The 24756-nt window shown below is 48.0% G+C and overlaps 1 protein-coding gene across 7 annotated transcripts in view; it reads left to right on the top strand.

Moving 5' to 3' along the window:
• Window positions 1-24539, top strand: part of SGCD (sarcoglycan delta) — a 404288-nt gene extending 379749 nt beyond the window's left edge. For 5 of the 7 annotated variants that reach the window (XM_090020858.1, XM_090020859.1, XM_090020860.1 and 2 more), the window contains 2 exons: window positions 14623-14746; window positions 16286-24539. In XM_090020858.1, the coding sequence (XP_089876984.1) occupies window positions 14623-14746; window positions 16286-16459 (298 nt within the window). In that variant the 3' untranslated portion in view covers window positions 16460-24539. The other 2 variants (XM_090020863.1, XM_090020862.1) reach the window with 2 other exon arrangements.
• Window positions 24540-24756: the final 217 nt, after the last annotated feature.

Below are 24756 nucleotides of genomic sequence, written 5' to 3'. Positions count from 1 at the left end.
CAAACATTGTTCCAGGAAGCATCTTGCACCGTGCTTTTGAATGCGCGCACCATCCACAAGAGACTTTTAACACTACTGACCCTTTTCCTTTGTGTCTGTCCAAACAGCGGTTAAAAACCCCGTGATACTTTTCAAAAAGAATAAGAAGGAACAGGGATAACTGGAACCGTGCTCGCCGCCGAGATAAAACCATACTATTGTAGAAGGCAGCAAGCGAGTTCCCATTGATAACAGCTGCTGGATTTGCAAAGGGCTGCACACCTCACATTGAATTCTTGGCTTTGAACCATCTTGGGGTTAGCTTGAGCCTAAATGATGTTCAGCAAATGCCCCAATTCTTGTCTGTTCTGCAATATTACTAGGTATGTTCAAGCATGGTACTGGAAGGTAGTTCGGGAAGCTGCGTCGTGCTGAATTTCACTGCAGCAGAGGTTGGTCCATATTGGTTTAATGGGCTCTCGCTAGCTGGGGTGCAGCATTGCTTCTGCACACTTGGGAACACCTTCCCATGGATGCCTGTTGTAACATTTCCTCTATGGTAAGGGGCCACAGGAGAAATTCATTCCCACAACCTCTCATGTAAGTCCCACTTCAGGGCTCCAGCCAGATTTTCAAAAGGGCCCAAGGCAATGAGTTGCCAAAGCCTATTTACTTTGAGCCAGGTTTAGTACCTAACTCCATTAGGCCCCTTTGAACCTCCCCGGTGTAAAATGGGGTTACCTGGAACTGACAGGTGACCCCATTTTAGGCTGGGATGTTTCAAAGGATGGAGCTCCAAAGAGGATGGAGCAGTGGGGGCAGATGACAGGACAAGGAGCAATGGGCTCAGGCTGCAGCAAGGGAAGTGGAGGTTGGATATTAGGAAAAACTTTTTCATGAGGAGGGCGGTGAAACACTGGAGCAGGTTACCCAGAGCGGTGGTGCAATCTCCATCCTTGGAGGTTTTTAAGACCCGGGTAGACAACGCCTTGGCTGGGGTGATGTAGTTGGGGCTGGTCCTGCTTGGAGCAGAGGCTGGACTTGATGTGACCCCCTGAGCTCCCTTCCCACCTGAATTTTCTGATTCTGTAACATGGCATAAAGTCCTTGTGCGGTGCCTGTGCAAAGGGGTGCGTTTCACTGGGGTTGCATAAGGACAAGCCCAGCGAGGCATCAGCCATTGCCTCACGTAGCTCCTTCATCCTCTGGGACCATGAAATGCGTTGCTCTCTCACCAGCCCTGCCAAACCCATTGCGATGCACTCAGTTTTCTTGTGCTCTTGACCTCACAGCTTGCTGGCAGTGACATGGCAAGAGGTGTGCTTGGTGCCACTGAAGAGCCTTTTGTGCCCAGCTCTGTTTCCCACCTTGCTTCATGACAGCCCATCTGCAGAACAGCCGATCTCATCAGCCTCCTCCGTCATTCAGGCACAAACAGCGCTCTCCGTTTCATGCTTTTTAATTAAAAGCTTTTAAACTGCAATTAGAAACTTACCCAGCCCGCCCTTTGCTTCTGAAGCTGGGTTTGTGAGTAGGGCGCTTACAGTATCGTAACATTTTGTAAGATTATCCCAGGTGTGAAATCAATGCACTCGCATCTCAAAGGGGAGGATTTTCTTCTTCCTTTTTTTTTCTTTAAATTGCATTAACAAATGGAGCAAACCAGAGCAGAGAAGCTGAACGGGAAAAATACACCGGCCATTATCCCAAGTAACTTATCTGTGAGCTGATGTAGCAAATATAGTGTGCAGTCTTTAGGGCATAAGGGAAAAACATCAAGCCTGTTATTTAACTGCTGTAAGACACGCATCCCTGGAGTCGAAGGTGCAGGGGGTTTCACAGCACTGAGTCCCTTCATTAGCACAGACCCAAGCTGAGACTTTCCATCCCAGACCTTGGCCTGCAGTAGAGTCATAGGCCAAAGTGGCTCTTGCTGGTAAGGAAATCAAAACACTTAGAGGCCCCTAATGTCTGCTTAGTGGCACCAGGGAGAGGGCTGCAGCATCATTAGTGGTTAGTGAACGAGTGACTGTCACTTCTGAACGTGCCAACAGCGCACGTGTCCAGCCCTGGTACGCCAGCTGTCCAGAGGAAGCATGTTTCTCCCTGTACCTTCATGTGCTGTCCTGCAAACAGTCTATCCCATGTAGGATTGCTGCCAAATTGAGACATCTTTGTTCAGTGACCAAAAACCACGTGCTGCGTCCTCAGCAGGTGCAAACTTCCATAGTGCCACTGCAGTCAACCCCAGCCCAGTTGCCCTCCCAGAGGATTTGGCCCACCAGCATCCTCCTCTTCTCTCTGCTCCAGCTGGGCTTTGCAAAATAAAGGTTCCCCGGTATTTTTAGGAGGCTTGCTGTATAATGAGTTTGGAGGTTTATTAATTACAGTGGAAAGGTTCAGCACCACAAGACGGAGCTACTCTTTGAAGCAGCTCTGTGTTGGAGGTGAGGATTGTGCACCAGGCATTCCCGCAGGGAAGCTGCGAGCGGAGGTGCCATCACCCATATCATTCACTCAGTCTCTCCAAGGTCCTTCTCCACCCGCGTGAACATGCCATGCCTCTCAAACCATCTCTCAATTTACTGCACATCTCTCCCAACTTCTATGGTAATTCACTTCCTTCCTTGATTTACAATCAACTGCATCTTTCATTGTCCAAAATGGTTTTAATTTTCTCAATCACTTATTTTAATGTTAATTTGATCCCTTCTTTCCCTGGAAATCTCCAGCTTCGCACCAGTCCCTGCCACCCACCACTCAGCCCCTGCCTTCTCAATTATTTTTCAAACTAGAGGTGACTTCCTAGGTTAATCTGATAGCATCTTCTGTCTGGTGTTGCCTTGTGCTTGCCTTTGTATAAACCCTCCTGGAGATTATTCAACCATTCAGGAAATCCTAAAGCAGTTTGGACAACTCTGCAGGATGGCATCTTATTCAGCAATGTCCCTACCGTAGTGTCTGTAGCAAGGAACCAGTTCCTGGTGCTTCTAGCTTCCTCTGTGCTTTTGGGGTTTCACCACTTAAGAGTAAGTTACTGCAACATTACAAAAGCTTAAAGTGTACCAGAAGAATAAAGGTGGAGACTTACCTTTAGCTTTAAGTACTAGATATGTGGATTATGTATAGGAACTTGACTCTCCAGGGAGGAGTAGAAAAGCAGTGCATCACTGAGTGCCACTTAATGCCCCCCAAATAGTTTTTTTTAAATAAAACTGTTACCTAAAAAATAAAAAAAATCAGAGACTCTCCTTTCCAACCCTGCCAGGAAGGGACTGGCAACCCCTTGCAGCTCCTCAGCGCATGGAAATATTCTTCCTAGCTGCAATGGGTCGCAGTCTCTCCATAGCTCAGGCATATACAAATGTCATACTAGTTGCAATTAAACACCATTCCCTCCTTGCCTTTCATCTAGGCTCTGGTGGTTTACAACTGCTTCTGCCAGTCAATGACAGAGAAGATGTATCTGTCCTTTCTGTGGTCAGGAGGGTATTATTTAAGCAAGGGCTATGATTTGGAAAAGTCCGCTGAAAACAGTGGCTGGGTTTTCAAGGTAGGAAAAAATAAATAGATTGGCTTTTTCAGTGTTAAGCTGAAGTTAGCAAAAACCAGCAGCAGATTTATAATGCTCTTTGCAATGAAATGCATTTTACTTTTGAATTGCATCTGTAATGTGTAATATCTCTATAGAGAAAGGCTGCGGCGAGCTAAAGAGAAAGGGCTGGTTTTAAAGTGAGACTGAAGACATTAGAGCAAGATTAAATTCGTGGCACAGGGGAAAATGGTTAGAGTTTAATAGATGCAGCAACATAAATGGAAAGGGTGTTTCTTCCCATCCCCAATACACACAAAAGCACAGATATAGGAGCACAAAGGTAGGATGAAACGAAATCATTGAATAGAGCTGTGTCATGGTGAGGCACATGTTACAGAGAGATGTAAAGTGCATGCATCTCGGATTTAGTTAGTCTTTAAGGTGCAACCCTACCCTGCCTTCACGTTGCACAATCACTGGTTTCCTGCACAGAATCATAGAAAATGAGGGTGGGACGAGACCTCGGGAGGTCACATCTAGCTACTCCAAGCAAGACCAGCCCCAACTCCATCATCCCAGCCAAGGCTTTGTCTACCTGGGTCTTAAAAACCTCCAAGGATGGAGACTGCACACCCTCTCTGGGTAACCTGTCCCAGTGCTTCACCACCCTCCTTGTGAGAAAATTCATCCCAATATCCAACCTCAACTTCCTTTCCTGCAAATTGCGCCCATTGCTCCTTGTCCATCATCTGCCCCCACTGAGACCAGTCCAGCTCCATCCTGTTTGCAGCCCCCCTGCAGGGAGGTGAAGGTCTTCTCTTCTGCAGTCTAAATCAGCCCGCTTCCCTCAGCCTCTCCTCACCAGTTGTGTGTGTCCCAGCCCCAAAGTGCATGCTTCAAAGTACATTTTTCAGGTGCACTTTAAAGCATGCAGCATCCTTCCTCTGATCGTGCACCAAAGCAGGAGAGCCCCAGTCCAGCAAAACACTGAAGCACATGCACAACTTCAAACACACGAGCAACTTAGCTTATCAATCCCCTGTCTCTTTCTTTTGGCTCAGTTTGGTACAAAATCTCATAGGTTCTGCACCACCAAGGACAGGGGCAGAGACTTGGCATCCTTCACACCTTGAGTTAGACTTATTGCTAGCTCAAACCAGGCCCAAAATATTAGTATTCCAAGACAATGTCATTAGACCCGTGTCATCTACTGAGGGGTAATGTGAGAGATCTTGCTGGGGTTTCAGCTAGGCAAGGTTTTCTGGATCGCAGCTTAAAGTCTTTTCATTTGCACCCTCCTCTACTGACCGTACTAAGAATTGCACGTGCTTTCCGTCAGCGGGCCGTAAAACTGTGCTAGGGAATGCAGCTGTCTCAGACTTGTCACTAGCATAATGGATTTGCAACATAAACATTGGAAATTGTATGGTGATTAATACTGTCAAACAGAAGAGCATGTTACAATGAGATCTAGGATTTATTGTTGGATGCAAAGATAATAATATATCCTTGTTTACATCTGTAATTAATGTAGTCCAAGGAGGGACCCTGGAAACCTTGCATCAGTAAGATTTATCTCCACTGAGTGAGATTACACTCAGATGTCACCATTCAAACAGTAATTGGTGCATTTCATTAGAACATAATTGCAAAGGAGATTTGTATCAATGGCCGGCAATAAATAACATTGATAAATATTTTATTGTTAACCACGATATCTTCTGTGCGTTTGCAACGCGCTCGCTGCGTCTGCATTGTGCCAAGTATTGTACATCATGGGAACTGGAAGATACAATATTCACATTAAGGGTAGGGAGAAACTTTCTGTCTTAGCTGCTAGTCTTTGTTCCTCACTACTGACCCTTTTCACCTTTAAAATCTTGCTGTCTAGTCCCCTGCTTCTTTTACTTTTGGTTAGCTCAGCATCTCCCATCTCTCCCCTTTCCTGATCCAAATATTAGCAAAGTTTTTAGCTTGTTTCCTGTGGGTGAAGTATTAATACAGATGCACTGCTGGGGAGCCCAGAGGGCAGTCAGGAAGGAGACAGAGGGTTAGGAGGCTTTTAGGAAATCGCAGGATTTGGGGATGAACTTATTGCTTTCTCTATGCCCAGCTGCAAAAATGCAGTGAGAACACCATGCAGAAGAGTCTGTGAAGTGTCCTGCCCCCCCACCCCCATTTGGGCTCATCCACTTCTTTTTTTTGCCATTAAAAGCAGAGCTCGTACATGGTAAGAGCTTTCAAAAAAGAACTAGATGTGATTCTCTTGAAGCAGAAATTACACTCAGGTTTCTGGGTGGTTCAGTAAAATTAACTTTGGATCGATGCGGGAAGATGCACACTGTGTTTTCTTCCAAGATCACTCTCGGGGACAGGTAAGCTTTAAACTCGGCTCGTTGGGGGAAGGGGAGGATGAGGTTGGAGGAAGCCTCGGACCACCAAACCAAGTATCGCCCACAAGAACAGCCCGGCCAAGACTGACGACGTGCTCAAGGAGTACCCAGGTAAGAGACAGGGGCCCAGATAGTCCTGGGATTGTGGGGCAGTGCATACACCTTCAGGAGGCCTTAAATGCCCCTACACTAGTGCTTGTAGTATGGGGAACAAGCAGGAGGAATTTGCCGTCCTGCTAGCTGACACCAAACTGGACACAGTGGGGCTCACTGAAACGTGGTGGGATCCAGCGCACAACTGGGCAGTGAATATCGAGGGCTATGGGCTGTACAGGAGGGACAGGACAGGGAGGAAAGGCGGGGGGTGGTGCTCTACGTCAAGGAGGAATACACATCCTCAGCGAGCAGCACTGGGTCAGAGGAGGGGCACGCTGAAGAGCTCTGGGTCCGTATACAAGGGGGTCGGGGGAAAAGGGACTTGGTGGTGGGGTTCTACTATAGACCCCGCAACCAGGGAGAAGAGCTGGACCAGGAATTGGCTGGTTGGCTCGCGGAGGCAATTAAGCCAAAGGACGTGGTCATCATGGGTGACTTAAACTACCCGGACATTTCCTGGGAAGAGCAGTCACCAGGTCTGACCGCTCACGTAGGTTCCTAGCCGAAATGCAGGACCTCCATCTAACCCAGGAGGTGCACAGCCTTGTGGGACCTGATCCTGGCCACAAGCCACGACCTGGTGAGGGGACTGCAGGTACTTGACCACCTGGGCAATACCAATCATCACCTGCTGCAGGTCCGGACCATCTCCACCCCCGAGTGCTGAGGGAATTAGCTGCGGTCATTGCATGACCCCTGGCACGGCCGTACGAGCACTCGTGGGGCTCTGGTGTGGTTCCAGAAGAGGGCCAATGTGGCTCCCATTTTCAAAAAAGAGAAGGAAGGAGGACCCGGGAACTATAGGCCAGTCAGTCTTACCTCGACCCTGGGCAAGCTTTTTGAGAGAGTTATCCTGGCGCATGTCCCCGTGAGGCCAGGGGGGAAGTTATGCTCAGGGGCAACCAACACGGGTTCATCAGCGGCAGGTCCTGTCAGACCAACCTGGTGGCCTCCTACGACCAGGTCAGCAAATCCTTGGATGCAGGTGTCGCGGTGGATGTAGTCTTTCTGGACTCTAGGAAGGCCTTTGACACTGTCTCTCACCCCATTCTCATTAAAAAATTAGGAGATTGTGGTGTCGATGCCTACACAGTCAGATGGGTCGTCAACCGGCTGGAGGGCCACACCCAGAGAGCGGTGGGGGACGGGTCATGTTCGACCCGGAGGATTGTGGGCAGTGGGGTCCCCAGGGCTCGGTCCTCGGGCCCGCGCTGTTCAACATCTTCATCAGCGACTTGGACGAGGGGGTAAAAAGCTCCCTGTTCAAATCTGCTGATGACACTAAGATGGGGGATGTGGGCATGCTAGAAGGGAGGAATAGGCTGCAATCGGACCTGGACAGGTTACAGGGGTGGGCGGATGAGAACAGGATGGGATTCAACACTGACAAGTGCAAGGTGCTGCACGTGGGGAGGAAGAACCAGCACCATACCTACAGACTGGGGAACTCCCTTCTTGTCAGTGCAGAGGCGGAAAAGGATCTTGGAGTCATCATTGATGCTGAGATGAACATGGGCCGGCAGTGTGGGGACGTGGTCAGGAAGGCCGACCGCACCTTGTCGTGCATCCACAGATGCATCTCGAGTAGGTCCAGGGAGGTGATCCTCCCCCTCTATGCGGCACTGGTCAGGCCGCAGCTGGAGCACTGCGTCCAGTTCTGGGTGCCGCACTTCAGGAGGGATGTGGGCAGCATGGAGAGGGTCCAGAGGAGGTCACTGGCATGGTCAGGGAGCAGCAGGGCAGGCCCTACGGGGAGAGGCGACGGGACCTGAACTTGTTCAGCCTCCACAAGAGAAGGCTAAGGGGGATCTAGTGGCCATCTACAAACCAGTCGGGGGGAATAGCAGGCACTGGAGGGGTCCCTGTTCCCATGAGCACCGCCAGGAGTGACCAGGAATAACAGTCACAAGCTGGCAGAGGGCAGGTTTAGGTTAGATACCAGGAGGCGACTTCACGGTCAGGGCGGCTAGGGTCTGGGACCAACTTCCAAGAGAAGTGGTGCTGGCTCCTACCCTGGGGGGCTTTAAGAGGAGGTTGGATGAACACCTTGCTGGGGTCGTTTGACCCCAGTGCTCTTTCCTGCCATGGCAGGGGGTCGGACTTGATGTTCTGCTCAGGTCCCTTCCGACCCGACCAGCTATGAAACTCTGAAATAATGGGAACGCAGAAATGAGGCGTTTTAAATAGGCAATCCCACTGACTGCAGCAAAACAAAGGAATTAAAACCAAGCACAAATGCTCAGCCCCAGATGCTGGTTCATGGCTGGCAAATTGATGCTGCTCTGTATTTATTTGCTAGCATAATTTACCAATTGTAGGAGACATAAGCAAGCACAATGATAACAGAGGCTAATTTTATGCCCAACATGAAATGGGATAGCTGGTCAGAAAGATACTGTAAGAAATAATTAGAACCATTAGAAATAATGGCCCGCAGCTGCACTCGTACATGCTCTGTTCTCAGTCCACAGGTTTCTCAATGAAATTAAATTAACTCGTGTTGCCACACCACTGCTTCCTATGCTGATGACCTACGGAGAGCAAGCTGGTTGTCCTCCATCCATGCCATGAGCTAGGATTATTCCCCATGCAAGGAAACCCCAGGAGGGGACAAGAAACTCTCAGTCCCTCAGAGTTTCTCCTTGTTTGCTGGAGAGTGCTTATGGCAGAGGCCCTTAAGCATGTGTAACCCCTGAGGTTCATTCATACCTCGTGCCAGGCCTCTGTCCTCTGTGACAGCTCGGTCTCTGCAAGAACTGTGCTCTCGCAGGCTTCCTGTTACCCCAGGAGCTCCCACAAAAGGAGAAAGAGAAAGGGCAAGTGCTATACCCCAAGAACCCAAAGATTTACCCAAAGACCTTTGTCTGCCTATGTCCTTAGACCAACACAGCTACAACCTACACCCCTGCAAGTGCTATACACACTCATACTGGCTGCTTCCCTCTCAGGTCAATGCTGCACATCCAGTCGGCAGAAGAGAGGACCGAGGCGGATTGAACAGCAGCCTTCACCTCCCTGCAGGGGGGCTGCAATGAGGATGGAGCTGGGCTGGTCTCAGTGGGGGCAGATGGCAGAACAAGGAGCAATGGGCTCAAGTTTCAGCAAGGGGAGTTGAGGTTGGATGTTAGGAAAAAACTTTTCACTAGGAGGGTAGTGAAGCACTGGGACAGGCTCCCCAGAGTGGTGGACTCTCCATCCTTGGAGGTATCTAAGCCCTGGCTAGACAAAGCGTTGCTTGGGATGATGTAGTTGGGGCTTCTTCTGCTTGGAGCAGGGGGTTGGACTAGATGTGACCTCCTGAAGTCCCTTCAACCCTCATTTTTTATGATTCTGTGATTCTGTATTTTATTCCACAGGGGATGGGGCGGTTTGGAAGCAAGGTAGGAAGCGGGGACAGCTTGGGAAGAAAAATATCATCTACCCAGCTGAAGAGATAGTGCGGCCACTTATGACAAAGGAAATGAGAACCAGAATCCTGGCAGGAAGGTGAATCTCATGGGAAGTGCGGCGCAAACTCCAGTAAATTACTGCTGGGGTTCCCACGCAACCCGGGGACAGCACTTGAAGTTTTGCTCCCTCTCTCTCCCACCGGTTGATTCACGCCCACCCAGATTTTCCAGTGAACATCATAGGGCTTTGCTGGGAGATGCAGAGATACTACCACCACCTGATCGGTTTTAATCGGAGACCTCTGGGAGATAAACATGACTGAAGGGGGTTAAGTGGTGCACTTAGCACGGTCCCTCAAGCAGGAGTGAAATAGAGAAAGCAGCTGCTGGCGTACATCATAATGTCTTACTGTGCAGACAGAATAGGCTCTAGGTAACAAGACTCAGGTGGGATTTCTGCGGAGGGAACAGCTGGGTGCAGAGCTTTGGACAGATCGGTGGTGCCACACGCCGGGCATTTCTCACTCCCTCTCAGGTGCTCCCGGGGTGACCCCCATCCTTGTAGCATCCGGTTGCTTACCACCCTTGAATGCATGTCTTCTCTGTCCATGGGAGCGCTGCAGCAGGGGAGTGCTCTTATCCCAGGTGGGAGCAGAAGGTAAGAGTCTGATTTACAGTGGCACTCAGGCAGCTGATGGGCTTTTGCAAAGCATCTCATTCCCTCCCTGTTAGCTTCCTGCGTACCCCCTTGGGTGCCCCAGAGACTGCATGAGACTACATGGGAAGTCATGATGACACCAGGAGCTGAACTGGTGCTGCAAACAGTAGCTTCTTGTCATGCCCCTGTCCCTACTGCCTGTCTACTGGGATACTGGCACAGCAGGGGCTTCAGGGCAGGAGGGGAAAGTAGCATTTCTGGGCCAGGTTGTGTTTTCACCAGACTGTTTTAATACTGGGGCAATGCTTTTTGTGTCAGCAAAGTGAGCCTTAGTAAGAAAAACCAGAATCTGGGAGTTCACTCCAGAGCCCCCAACACAAAACCCCCCACAAAAAACCAGGTGTTGCCAACACAAGAGCTCTAGGATGGACTATGTAAGAGTGAGAGGAAACCATGGGCACGTCTACATGTGTGCTTTAATGCACATTAGCCTATTTTAATGCATATTAAAGCATCACAAAAAACCTGTGCTCTTTACTTAATGCGCATTAAAATAGGCTAATGCACATTTTTTGAGTATCACAATGGAGGTACTAGATTTAATGTGCATTACCTACAGTGCATTAATGAATGTGTAGACGCGCCCAGTGATGCTTTGCGAGTCACTCTTCCACCCCACTGAAGTATGCTGAAGCTCACATTGAGCTGGGAAGATCGAGATCCTACTTCAGGAACCAGAGAGCCACACAGGGAAACAAAACATGCATTTTGAATGAACAGCGCATTCGTCGCTAAATCATTTGCTTTCATTGTTTGTCCCCCAGTCGGTTCTGCTCTGGAAGCCAGCATTAGGTTTAAAAGCAGCGTGTTGTATTAATTGCTCGCTTCAAATGAAAGTATTCAGTAAACATTACTTCAACTCCCGGGAGCATAACTCCTCAGCTGCTTTCTTTGGTTTTGCATAGATTGTCAGCTCCTGATTTAAAGACAGGTGTCTGAGGGATTCACTCAGGAAGTTAGAAATAAATACATTAAAATAACCCTCCTGCAGTGCTGCGCTCTGCAGACTCCAAGGAAATTGTATTAGGATGATTTCCTCGTCACCTGTACTGGCATAAATTGGGATAAAAAGCCTCTGCGGACAAGTGGAGTCATCCCCAGCTTCAGATGGGGGTAAGCAAGAGGGGAACGAGCGTCAAAGATGAGGATGAAAATACAACCCCATTCCATCCATGAGCACGTTTCTTTTCACTGAAAGAACGGTGCTTGGCAATTACATCATTTGCATTCATTAAGGATTTGCAAATCCTGGGCCTAAATATGATTTCCAGACAAGTGAAATGGCTGCAGCTTGATTCATTCAACATCTGAAATATGATGGTAGGCGTCTTAGCCAATGATTTAGGGCAGCGTAGTGACTACATTGGCTCAGCCCAAGGGTGGAAATAGCGATGGGCTGACCTCAAGCGGGAAAGAGCAGCTGTTTTAGCTTGTCCTGACTAAAAGCAGTTCTCCTTGGGACTCCACAATGCTTTGGGGCAATGTAGAGCAAAGAAACTGCCACTCTGTGTGGCTTTCTCTCCTATTAACACAACACAATTAGCCCGCACACTTCCTGAGAGTACGGAGTGTAATTCTGACCTGGCTCGGGATTTGCACAGGCATATCTGAGCTACGTTAAACTGCCTGGCTCTGGTACTGAGATCAGTGTAGCAGCCACAGCGTGAAGGTCCACACAAGCTACAAAACCTGCCAAGGATCTTGTGTAAATCTTTTGGCCTGTATAGTAGGGAAGTGGTAATAGCTAGTGCTATTGTTATGGCATTAATGGGTGTGTCTACATGTGCACATTTACTGCGCAGTAACTAAAATTACTGCACGTACAGGTGGTGTCTACACATGCATGTGTATACTGTGCAGTAAATATGGCAACTTATGCCAGCTTGAGTGTAAATTTGATACATGCATCATGCATTATCTGCATCATGCAGGTATCAAATTTATGCCCAATTAGTCACTGCGCAGTAACGCACATGTAGACGCCTTACTGCACAGCAACAATGTGTGCATGGACTGACTTGGAACTAACTTTAGTCCCAAATTGGTCCACACACGCTGTTACTGTGCTTTAATGCCTGCACATATAGACACCAGCCTAAACCCACTTCCTGTGCAGTAACTTACTGCGCAGTAAGTTTAACGGGATGTAAATGCACATGTAGACATGCCCACTGTGTCAGAGCTACATAGGTTAAAGTTAGCAGCGTACATTGCATCTTTGACTGCAATAAAGACATGCCCTTAGCTACTGCACGGTAAACATTGCGAGTGCTTTGTTTGGACATAGGACTTCACAGCAAGGTAATGATCATGGTTGTATCGTCTTGCAATAAAAGATTATCTTTATGTCACAAAACCTTTGTGAGCCGGGAGGCCAGGTGAAAAGCAGAACAGAGACAGGCGCAGAGGCTTCAGTACCGTTCAGATACCCCACTCAATGAAGCAAAAATCCTTGGGAGAAGAGTCCTTCTGAAAAAGCATGAGTTTATACCATCTGCCTTTCTAAAATCCTATTCTCATCCATGCAGGGTTTGACCAGGTGGGGACACATTTCCTATAACCCCTCCACAGGTATGAACAGCTGAAATTTCCCCAGGGGCTGTTTGCTCCTTGTTAGATGTTCGCTTAGTAGTTTGCCATCTGAACGAGTGGATTTAACTAACATCTGTCAGCCGAGTCTTCAGTCAGGCATGGAAAGGAGAAGGAGCCTCCTTCCTCAGGCACTTGTTCAGCGGCTTTCCCTGTTTTGTGCCAGCTGTCCTGTGGTTTTTTTTTTTTTGTTATAATGATTTTTTGGGTCAGTCCAGAGGACAAGAGTTAGTTGATCCTTCCGGTCTTCATATGCTATTTTGCTTTCATCTGATTTTTTCTTCAGTGGGCACATCTACACATGCAATTAATGCTGTTTGACTTTACTGCGCAGTAAATTTACTGTGCAATAAATTTACTACCTACATATGCAGGTAGTACATTTACTGCACAGTAGACTAATTTACTGTGCCTGCACATGTAAGGGGTGATGCTTTACTGCACAGATTAGTCTACTGCACAGTAAAGCATCTCACGTAGACTTGTGAATAGAAAAGCCACCTGATAAGCAGGGCAACAAATGTACTGAGACAGCCAAGACATCAAAGAAAGTCAAGCTGCTCTGTCGTAGGTGAGATGCTAGCTGCATGCCTGTGGTTCACTTGGATTATATTATCCGTACATATTCCAGTGTTTCACCAACTTGGGTGAAAAGAAGCCTGAGAACCACTGATCTAAAGACATCAGTAAATAGCAGGGTCATAATTGGAAGAGTGTCATACCGAGGCAGTGCTAGCCTCTTTTGTTTGAATTGGCTTCTCGACTTGCAATAAACACACTAAAATGTATTCAGCCCCCCCTGAATACTCTCTCAATACCAGCAGGAGCCCCATTTAATAACACACATTTCTTTTATATCGGTCTATATGCAAGAGCAGAGAAACAGCTCAAGTGACACTGCAAACACAAAAGGTTGCCAGCAGCACATTCACTAGTTGCAGGCTGCACTTGCTAGTTCATTTTCTCCGGCAGTGGCATTACTGCCTGCCCAGACGATTTCGAGATCAGGAGGGGGGCTCCCTTGATGGTACTTGCATGGGGTGAAGTCACAATCCTGTTTTTGTAGCATCAAGTTTTGTTGCTTGGTCTAATGAGCGGAACAGATGAGAGAGCTGTTAAAGAAAGACAGGGTTTCCTATGTCCGTATAGCACAGGGAGGAAGGCAGGTATCGCAGCTGAATGGAGGGGAGAGAGGGGTTTAATACATTGCCTTTGGCTGACAAAAGGGGTAGATCTTGACACCCATGAGTCTTAAAAGCACAAACCTCAGTTACCTGAACCGAAGGAACCAGCTCTGTGACCTGATACTTCAGCAAGCTCATCAACCTCCATATGTGGCCCACCCATCACGAGCAGGGGAGCCCAGTGCCACACTGATCCCAGTCCATACACAACTCAGGGAGCAAAGACTCCATAAGCAGTAACATCTTTTCTCCCGTACTCCCTTGGAAACCTTGCAAGCTGTCACGTGCATCTGCTCTGGTGTTGCCAAGTGTTAAATGAGCGCAGCCTTTGGTGCTGAAAAGGTTAAGTGAGCATTGTGTGTACCGTGGACATTAGGACGCACGCTGCTGCGTGAGCGCTCAGTATGATGCCGACGTAGGGTCTGCCATCAGTATGGGTGATTTGAAGGATGCCTGAGCTTGCCTGGGGATCAACCTGCTGATGGATCTTGGGACATCGCTGCCACCAACAGCGATACCCATGTTGTGCATTAGCATCTCCAGTGCTCCCAGTGGGGCTCTGGCTCAGGCCCTCCATGCTCTCCAGAGGCACCTTGTAGCAGGGGATCAGGCCTTGTGAGAAGACAACCTTAGCTTTAACACCAGCAGGCAGGATGATCCCTTTCTGACTCTGTTGCAGACTCGAGTCGCCTACGCGCGCGCTGGTCATGGAGGCTCCGAAAGGCATCGAGATCAACGCAGAGGCCGGCAGCTTGGAAGCCACGTGCAGGACGGAGCTCAGGCTGGAATCCAAAGATGGAGAGGTAGGGGAAGGAGAGAGCAAACACTATTGCAAAGCCAACCCGCGCGCTGGTCTCTGGGAGACTCGTCCCCTCCCAGCGTGCTTGGCAAATCTATGGGGCCCAGCTGTTTAGAAGCACTGGTACGGTGCATTTGACTGGTTTAATTTTCTGTAGCAGGGCCTGACTGCATCCTATGCAAACCAGCTTCACTCCACGGAGAGAGCAAAGATGATCAAATTGTTTTCAAAGTGCTCGGGTTGTAGCGGCGGTCGTACAAGCAGGTTTATGCAGCTGTTGGACCGCACAAGGCTTCTAAATTCTCTGTTTTGTTGTCACTTTAAAGCAAGATTTACACGGGTTACGTAATTAAATCCTACATCGTGCATTCTGCTTTAAGAAGAGCTTAATTCACCTGTATTGATCAGCAAAGCTTTCGTAGCCTGGCTGATGTCTTTATGTTGGAGGGGAAAAGAGTTTGGTGGCTATATTCGGTGACTACCAAAAGAAAGGAAGGGTTGGCAAGGTGGGAGAAAGCCTTGCCACAGATCCAGCAGAGCAACCAGGGCCAGAGATGGGCTTCCAAGGAAACTTTGGAGATATGCATAGATGTTGGATTCAGCCCTCATGCCCCTTTTTTACTCCACAATGTAATGAATAGACAAAAAACCCAGTCCCAGAAACCTCCCCTGGGGCCCATCCAACACCCAGCGAAGTCAGTGGAAGGACTTACAGATGAATACTTGATCCTTGCAGGAGCTGGGTCTAGGTACTCAGGGGCTTTTGTGTCACAAGCATCACATTTTAAGATCAGATCTATCATCCCAGGCCCTGCTTGTACAGAAGAGTGAGCCTTTGCAGGGTGCAAACCCAGACCGGGTCAGCAAAGCTGACCCTAATACTTATCTCCCTGGTCTAAGTAAGCCCAGGAGCTGTCGCCGTAGCATGCATAACACTTGTTTGCTTTTAAAATGCACCTAAGGCCCGTCTCTTCCAGCACACCCAGCAGCCCATGACATTAGATGGAGTCCCGCATTGCCAGTATACCGCATTTATCCATGCAGCAGCAGAGCACTTTGCACTGGTGCACTGGTTGGCATAACTCATGTCTGCCACGTGCTTGTTCTCCCCTCCTTTCCCTTAGGGGAGACGTCTGTGCAGTGCAGTGCTTTGGTTTTGGAATATTGTAAATAGACCTAAGAGCTGCAGATGTCTCTACCATCAGTGATTGCCGTTTATACTGCAGATGCCCCCTGGGTTGCCAGGCAGTTCAGCACAGGACGAGCAGGTAAACCCCAAACACAGCTGACCCAGTAAGGTCACCGGAGAAGATTAGGACCAACAGAGGAAGGGGAGAGGCTTGGGAGACGGAGGTAATATGCTCACCCCGTGTTATAGCAGCTGCCGCTGTTTCCACACTGACCCCAATTGCCCGAGCGGTTCCAGCATCTCTTTCCAGGGAAAGTTTTTACAACTCGTGGTTAAAACGTATGGTTCATCCCTAACACTGCTTCTCTCTCTCTCTCTTTCTCCCCCCCTCCTCTCCTCTCACACACATTTCAGATCACATTGGACTCTGCAAAAATCAAACTACCTAAATTGCCTCAAGGGTTATACTCTGCGGCAGGATCCAGGCAAAAAATCTACGAGCTGTGCGTGTGTCCCAACGGGAGGTTATTCCTGTCTCAGGCCGGGGCCAGCTCCACCTGCCAGATAAATACAAGCGTCTGCCTTTGAGAGACAATGCGCGGTGGGCACTGCAGGCAGCGCATGGGCCTACGGCTGGTCTCAGAGATAGCAGCTGCCAACTATTTTTACTAGAACACAGAAAGCCTATCAAAGACTTTTTTTGTGTGTGTGCGTGCGCGTGTGTGAATATATATATATATATATAAATATATATATAAAATTATATATATATATCCTCTGTGTAAAATGATGTTTCAGTACAAGGAATCCCAGGGTGACCCTGTGACATTTGTGTAGTGTTCCACTTTTCCCCCATGCCCAAATTTATCAATGAAGACCACTGAATTGACCACTTTGACCACTGAATTCAGTGCTCCCCAGACTCTTCCATATTAGTACGCATAGGGTGTGTCAACACGTACAATTAATGCTATTTGGCTTTACCGTGCAGTCAATTTACTACCTTCATATGCAGGTAGTAAACGTACTGTACAGTAGACCAATTTACTGCATAGTAAGCGCCTGCACGTGTAGACGGTGACGTTTACTGCACAGTAGATTAGGCTAGTCTGGTATCTAGTGTAGACACAGCCTCTGATGACTGTCCCTTGTTAATTCTGTTCTGGGAGCAATGGGAATGAGGTCTGATTAAGATGACTGGCATCCTATTAGCAGCCTACGAAGGGAGAACAGCATCTCTGATTATTTTTGCACTTTGAAAATCAGTGGCGTCGGGAAAGAACAGAATGGCTGGCAACGCAGTGCAAATTGCCCCAGCAGTTCCAAGCAGCCTGTGTTTATATTAAAAATGAAGAGAGTACAATTTAAACTAGGACAGCTTAGTGGCAAGATTTTGTCCTAACATACAGGAAGTGTGTGCTTCATGCCCAGAACCACCACCCCTTGAGAAGAGGGGTATTAGCCCTGGTCCTGCTCTCGTTCATGTGAAAGGCAAAACTCGCTTTGACATAAGGGATGGTGGACCAAGCCCATGCAAGCTAGCGTCCTTCAGCAGTGAAGGAGTGATGTTTGAAGGGATTCCCCTCCAGTCTTCCTTAGCCAACAGGGGCATAAAAATGTTAGGGGGATTTAATAGGTATGTAGTGATCAATGTCACTGGCTGGGGGGGAAAAAAATCAAAAGCTAATTGGAATTATTCTGCATTGAAGATCTCTGCCATTGTGTTAGGTTAGCTATTTATCAGCTGCAGAGGTAACCTAGCATGGATGCCACATCACCTTATTAACAAACTATGCTTTTGATTAAAAAAATAGGGAAAGACGACCACAAATTTGTTCAGTCATCAGGTGTCCTGGTCTACCCTATGTATGGATGTCCCAGGTTCTGGGCTAACACTTCTTTTCGATAGCTACACACACCTGGTAAAGGTGAGATGATTTAAGATTTGGACAAAAGCCTACCTGCGAGGCATTAAAAAAAAAGGGGGGTCATCCAAAATTGCTGCCTTTGTACAAGAAGAACCTGAGGTCACTCCCACTTTATGCAGATGGCAAATATCAGAGATGCTGATTAAGAAAGAGAATTTTTTTAAGTGTTTATGAGTATTGCAGCAAAGCCAGATTGCTGAAAAGTCAGGCTGTTCGTCTCCGGTTCCTTTAGGACTTGAGCCTGAAGAGTGGGTTTGGACCCATCACTGACTCCCCAGTACATTTTTCAAAAGTGCTGCAGTCCCACTGGCTTCCACAGGGACCTGGTCTCCTAAGTCACGTAGATGAGTTTGAAAAATAATTACCCTCAAGCACACCCCTAATCGTAACGAAGGTGAGCTGATGGGCCGCAAACAGATTTCTAAGCTAAATATAGCCAAAAAAAGAGACACTGTCACCACTTTCTAATTAAGCCATTTGCTTGGGGGCTTGAAAGTATGAAATTCTGATTTGCTTTTTTCAACAAATATTTAGGAGCTGGTCCAAAGTCAGTGGAAATGCTTTGGTGCTCTTCCACCGACTTGAAGTGGACGGTGATGGCTAACAATCATCTGTACCCTTCCTAAAGGTTAAAAATTCGGAGTTCTCCATTTTTCCTAGTGATGCCGTTAGGTTAATTAACGAGTTCAAACCATTTTTTATCTATTTATTCCTGTAATTATTATGTCCGAGTCAACATTGTAATGCCAAGGGTCACCCAGGATAACGATTGTATTGGGACACGGGACTGTACCATCTCTGTTCAAAGAGGGGGAATTGTGCCTATGCCTTAAGTCAATGCACTCAGCAAGGAGAAGCACATCATATTTATCTTGTTATTCAAACGAGTTGATTTGGGGGAGGGGAGGGGAGGGTTGGTTGAAGGGCAGGGTGGGTCTTGTCAGCCGATGTCGTGGGATCTGATGGTGCAGCGTCAAGCAGAGCAGACAAAGCCCACGATGCCCGTGGGGGCAGCTGGAGCGATTACAGACTTTTACATCTTCAATTTAGCGCCTGACTGTGTCTGTTACCTCCGGGACCATCGGCCCATTCGTAGTCCCCGGTGGAATCCATTTACTGCCGCATTTGTTACTGAACACATTTCACGTTACATTGGGACAGCGGTTTCCCAGCCTCCGATTCGTAAGCCAGTGGGTGCACCCGGTGGTAACGAGGTTTGCAGAAGCAGTGCTCCTAGCAGAGTACTGGCTGTCTTGGGCTGCGCTCCCGCAGGGCTCGTAGCACCAGTGAAAGGTGCTGGGTCGGGGACCAGCACCGGCTCTGCAAGAAATGGGGCAGCATCCCCTCGCCAAGGTTGTGCTGCCAGCACTCCCAGACCGCAGGAAATCGCGAGTAGCTCAGTCTGTGCTTGCTCTGCTCCGCACTTTAGTGCCGGTTAGTGCCACGTGTCGCGACGGCTCTCGCGGTGCAGCCGCTGGGAAGTCTGAACATCCTTCTCGCGTCACAGAACGGCCTCGAGAACGGTCTCTCCTTCGCGTCTCTGGGCTGGACTGGGACAGGAGGCAAGGGGGCCCTGCTACCAGAAAAGGCTCTTGTTTGTCTGGAGCCCCTTGGCGATGGATGGGAGCTGCATCTTCATTTTGTGAAGGGGAGCCTGAATTTTTAGATGCCCATTTCTAGCTTTATACATGTCATATTCCGCCCTGGTAAATCCCATCGGCGATGTCCGTGCTCCCCACCGTGCAGATGCACATGGGGCTACCCAAGCCTATAGGACCCATCAGACCAGTACAAGCAAGGCACGCCAGCTCCTGTAGCACAGCAGGGAGCGATGCAGCTGGCATCCCATCCTGCTGCCTTTGCTTCTAGCCTGGGTGACAGCTGGGTCGAGTGGGACATCCTTCACCCAGGCTTTTTAATGGAGCTGCAGCAGGATGCCTTAACTCTGCTGCCACCCCATCTGGCACGCACTTCACTTCAATCCTCTGAGCAGGGCCTAAGAGGTGCCACAGGCCGTGTTGGCCCTGTACAAAGTGGGGAAGGTTCTCCAGGAAGAGGGAGGGACTTGCCTTGAGCGTATGCCCGTCTGCAGCTCCCGATACAGCAATAGCCTTGCACGGCAAAACCACAGAGAGCTAGTGATGCAGAATCAATAAGAGAAAAAAAGGTGCCCTGCACAGAGAGGACAGGTGGTCTAGGACACGAGGTGTGTTCGTGGCAAACTATGCACGCCTGCATCTCATGGAAAGCACGTTTCATTGGGAGGTCCCCTTTCTAGTACATGTTTTGAGCCAAGGCACAGGCGTATTAATGGAAGCCACATGCCCCAAGGGATGCTCACGCAGCAGACTTCAGGTTTACCATTTTGTTGGAATGAGAAAGTGCACGAGCTGACCAATGTCACGTCTCCCTTCTCTTGATTTGTCTTCACCTCCCATCGATCCCTACCTGCTCCCGTGATGCGTGTATGTGTGTGGAGGGTTGTTCTTTACCGCATAACAGTGGAAACATTATGCTTAGCCAGAGATAAGCTATTTTGTGGTAGTGTTCGGTATGGTGAGGATAGTCCTGGAGCATGGAGGGTTCGGTGCCGTGCGGCACTTGTCAGTTGTACAGTACAACCTGATCTTGAGTTTGCATTTTCATTGCACAAGCTGGTTGCTCCCCTGAGCCATTTGCATCCTAAGATCTTACCACTCACAGTGGTCTCAGCTCCTATTTTATACACATGCTGACCGCCCGTGCTAAAGAGCTGCAAACCCACAAGCTGGTATACTTATGTATCAGGCCAACAGCTGTGTGCAGATGTCAGCATTTTCCTGCAAGGCGATGGTGTTTCTTTTAAATAGCTTATTTCTATCACTCATCAGAAGGAAAGGGGGCTTCTGTTTCTGCTGAAGCCAGTGGGAGATATGTCTTGGACTTCTGTCCACCCACCCCAGAGAGGCCAGCGAGAGCACCGCCACCCAGGGCAGCCGTGGCACCACTGAGCTCTGATTCTGCAGTGTAGGCAGCCCTGCACATCCAAAATGCTTCAAAAGGCCAGTCAAGGGAATGTGCTACTAATGTCAGCACAACCATGAACACTAAAAGTAAAGATAAATGCTCTTATGTATTGTAACGCTCGACTTCATGGGGCCTCAGTAACATGCTGCATTTTGCTTTAAAGTCCCAGCATGCGTCTTCACACTACTATCTTACCCACATTTATTATATGACCCATCTGCCATAAAAATAGGTATGTCAGGATGGCTGTTAAAAGCCAAACAGTTTTGCCATTGGCAATCAGAGTTCCTAAAACTGGCTAGATGTCTCAGCTTTCCTTTTTTTAAATGTATATTATCCAGCAGTTAGCACAACAACTGCGGTGAGCGTTTAAATAAAACCGTAGCACTAAAGGAACTGTCATCCATGTGACTACCATGCGAGTTCACGTGTGTAGTAACCAAGCTAACATGTAATGAATCAGTCTGTAATCCTCCGAGTTAGTGCACCCCTTGAATGACCAGTGTTAGTGTAAGGGGTAGGCATTTCTTTGTTTGAGTTACCGTGTGCAAGTTTGGCTTTAATTGTGGCATCGTAAAAGAGAGTGAGTTGCAGACCAAAGCATTACAGAAGCTCAGCCCCTCCACGTGAGTTCACTGCAGGAGGATTACTGGATAGTGGCAGTCAAAGCATATCAGAGTTGGTTGCATAGCAGAATAAAGCAAAGGAGAAAACTTTTAACTGCTCAGGTAACAGGGAAAGAAAGTACCATGAGGATCTTTGATGTGCAGAAGGCAGAAACATTGAAAGAAGAAATGCAGCATTGGAAAGGATTGTTTGAAATCATCGCGTTTCTTGGAGCGGAGGGAGAGTGCTAGCAGCGGTTCATTTTAAAAAGCACGGCATACCTTTTTCCTGCAGGAAAGGGCAGAAATTCAAAAAATCCAGGACCGAATATGCAACGTGAATGGGGAGGGGAGAAAGAGAGAGGAGGGGGAAACTAAAATCTGCTGCGTGGAAGCAGAGAGCTTTCATGTGCAAGACGTTTGCAACCTGCCTTCTGCTACCACTGTAATTCCTGGAAGGAAGTCAGCATCATGGATACTTTCAGGAAATGGATAACCTTCTTATAGCTCATCGTCATCCAGCACCTATGATTTTCTGCCACAACCCTACTATTAAGGTACTAGCAACATACTACCTATTCAGAGAAGTCTAGGATTTCCTTTGAAGCATCTGCGCTCTTTCAGAGAAGGCGAGTTACTTGGTAGTTTGTAAATCAGCGTTAAAAATTAAAGGGATATGTCCACCGAGAAGCAAGAGACTAGTTATTTGTCTCCTGCTTCGCTCCACTTTATCTTTCAAGAGGCAAGCATGAATATCAGAAAGAGAGGTTTGTGCAAAGACATTACATTTGCACTGTGCCACGCTAGCAAATGCTGAAGGTAAAGACATGTAGCTGTAGAAAATAGACCCCTTTTTTGGAAAGATAAGAAACACGCTTTGGAGTCTTTCAACATATTCTCCCCAACTGGAAAGTCTCGCTGTTTCTAACAACATTAGCCATTGTAGGAATAAGCCTCGCAAAGCAAATGTCATGTGCATCTTTGCATGTAACAGGAATTTAAAATTGCATTACGCTCGCATTTTCCCCGTTCAAAAAGCATAACCACTGATAAGAGATAAAACACTCTGAAGCCTGCTGCTGTTCACTAAATGCATTATCACTTTCTAAAGCTCTGTGGTTCCTATGGTCCTTTAAAGATTTCCTCGTAGCAGAGTCCCCGAAACATCTCGAGGCAGGCTGGATGATAGGAGTAGAAAATAAAATGCGGCTGTTCTGGGGGTCTCCCACACTTCATTAGTTTTGGATATTGTGTCCTCCGATGCTCAGACTGGATTGCTCACATGGTAGCTGCAAACAGAGCAGGGAAATTAGCACATTTCTTTGAGAGAGCCCACTACTTGTATTTTCACCGGGGGCCTCCTCGTGGTTCGCACAGCCCCATCCGCTCTACACACGGATGCTATTATTGATGTACCAGATCATTTGATGCTTTGGCAGCATTAATGGCGTGACCAATTATGGGTATATGCAGCCGATCAGGTATAAATAGCAACGGTAATTACTGTGCACTGTTCTTCCACACCTCAAGCATCAGCATTAAAGCGAGAAGGTGCAACAGGGCCCGTTATTAAAGCAAGCTGTGCTTTCGGCTCTAATGAAACTTGGGAAAATGCGGTCCCCAGGCAGCAGGCAAGAGATAGTTGGCCTTGTCCCGTCAAAACTGGTGAGGGTGAGATCTTTTTCTCTTTTTACTTGCCTCTTCATGGGTCAGCCCTCGGAGAGAGAAGCAGGAGTGAGGCTGATGTTGGGTGAATGTGTTGCAGCCGAAACCCTTCTCTGGGTGTCAACAGCACGTGCACCGTTCGCTTCAGTGGGGCCGTGATGATCTCCTCCGACGGAGAGAAGGAGACCTTTGCCCCCAGCCTAAGCCACAGCCGACTCCCCACGGCACCGGCACGGCCCAAAGCAGTCAGTCTGAACAAGGCAGGCCCAGCAGCTAGCACCAGTCTCCCCCCATCACTCACCTCCCTCTCAGATTGGCCCCGTTGAGGAGCAGCTCGGCTTGGTGTCTGAACTTCACTCCGCATCCATTCTGCTTTCTTCCACATCACCCACAAGAGCCAGGCTGGCAGGGGGAGTTTAGCTGACAGCCGTGTAAATAATGCATGAGGCAGAGGGAGCCTACGCCGGGATCTCCTGCAGCTATTTCGGCTGCGCTGCACTGACCGGGGTAAGAACTGTGGGTTTCGGTCCAATTCTGCAGCATTTACCAAGAGCAGCTCTTGCACAGCAGTCTGCCTCAGGCAGATTATCTCTCTTTACCCATTTGCTTGCACGCAGCAACTTGAGAGAGCAAATGCTACTGGCCATAAGGACGGGTTACTAACCCGTGCCCTTTACTAAATGAATGAATTATGATGTGGAAGGCTCGTGGGGAGCAGATTTGAGCAGTGATCAGCTGCCATTTCTGATCAAACAAGGCCTGAGTCCACGTCTGGATTCGTCGCTGAATCAGACTCTCCCCAGGGCCACAGTTGGAGCCAAACTTGGTAGAAGTGTAGAGGACAGGAGGGAAAGGGAATTGGAGCCAGTGTCCTGGTTGCACCCATGTTCTGTTTTAATAATTTGCCTTGTATGAATGCCGGTGCTTGAGTGCCCATTGATCTATTCCTGTTAATCCAACAAAAAGCTTTGCAGTGGTAGAAATGACAGCAGAGCCCTCTGCTCAGCAAACCTCACTCGTGTATAAATGCAGCATGGTCCAGATGCTAGAGCAGTTTGCCATCTGTGACAGTAAAGCGCATCGTCGGACCTCTGTTTTGATCACTACCGATCACCTCGGTGGCGTAAATAGGACAGAGCGAATCGGAAGTCTTGTCGCAGTTCTCATTACGAATTTCAGATTTGTTTTGCTTTTTTTTTTCCTTTTAATTTATGTGTGTGGGTGTTTGGGTGTGTGTGATCATGTGGGAAAAAATAAAGCTTTTTTTGTATCAATTAACATCAATCCTTGCACACTCTATGCAAAATTTTGTAAGCATTGCAATAATGCTATGAAGTACACAAGGAACTATTTTAACTTTATTACACTTTCTGTATAAAAAAAAAGAGAAAAGAGACATTTGTATTTAAATGATTTCAACTGCAATCTTGTAAAATATATTAATAAAATAATGATTGTCAAGAAGGGAAGAGATTTTTTTTTGTTTGATTTTATCATGGCAATGGTGAAGCTAAACTTCTTTGCAGACAAGGGGTCCATCTATATCAGTGTCCTGCCTCAGAGCTGGCAGCAGCAAATACTTTGGGCAAGAAAACCGACAGCAGGTAGTTATGAGAAAACCTGCCTTCAGGCCGGCATGAGGGTTTCTGTCGCTTCCAGAACTACTGGGTTCTTCATATCC

The sequence above is a fragment of the Crocodylus siamensis genome, chromosome 10 (assembly GCF_052110815.1).
Source record: "Crocodylus siamensis isolate JL-2025a chromosome 10, ASM5211081v1, whole genome shotgun sequence".
In the NCBI taxonomy this organism is placed as follows: domain Eukaryota; kingdom Metazoa; phylum Chordata; order Crocodylia; family Crocodylidae; genus Crocodylus; species Crocodylus siamensis.
This window is presented reverse-complemented; position numbering and strand designations above follow the sequence as displayed.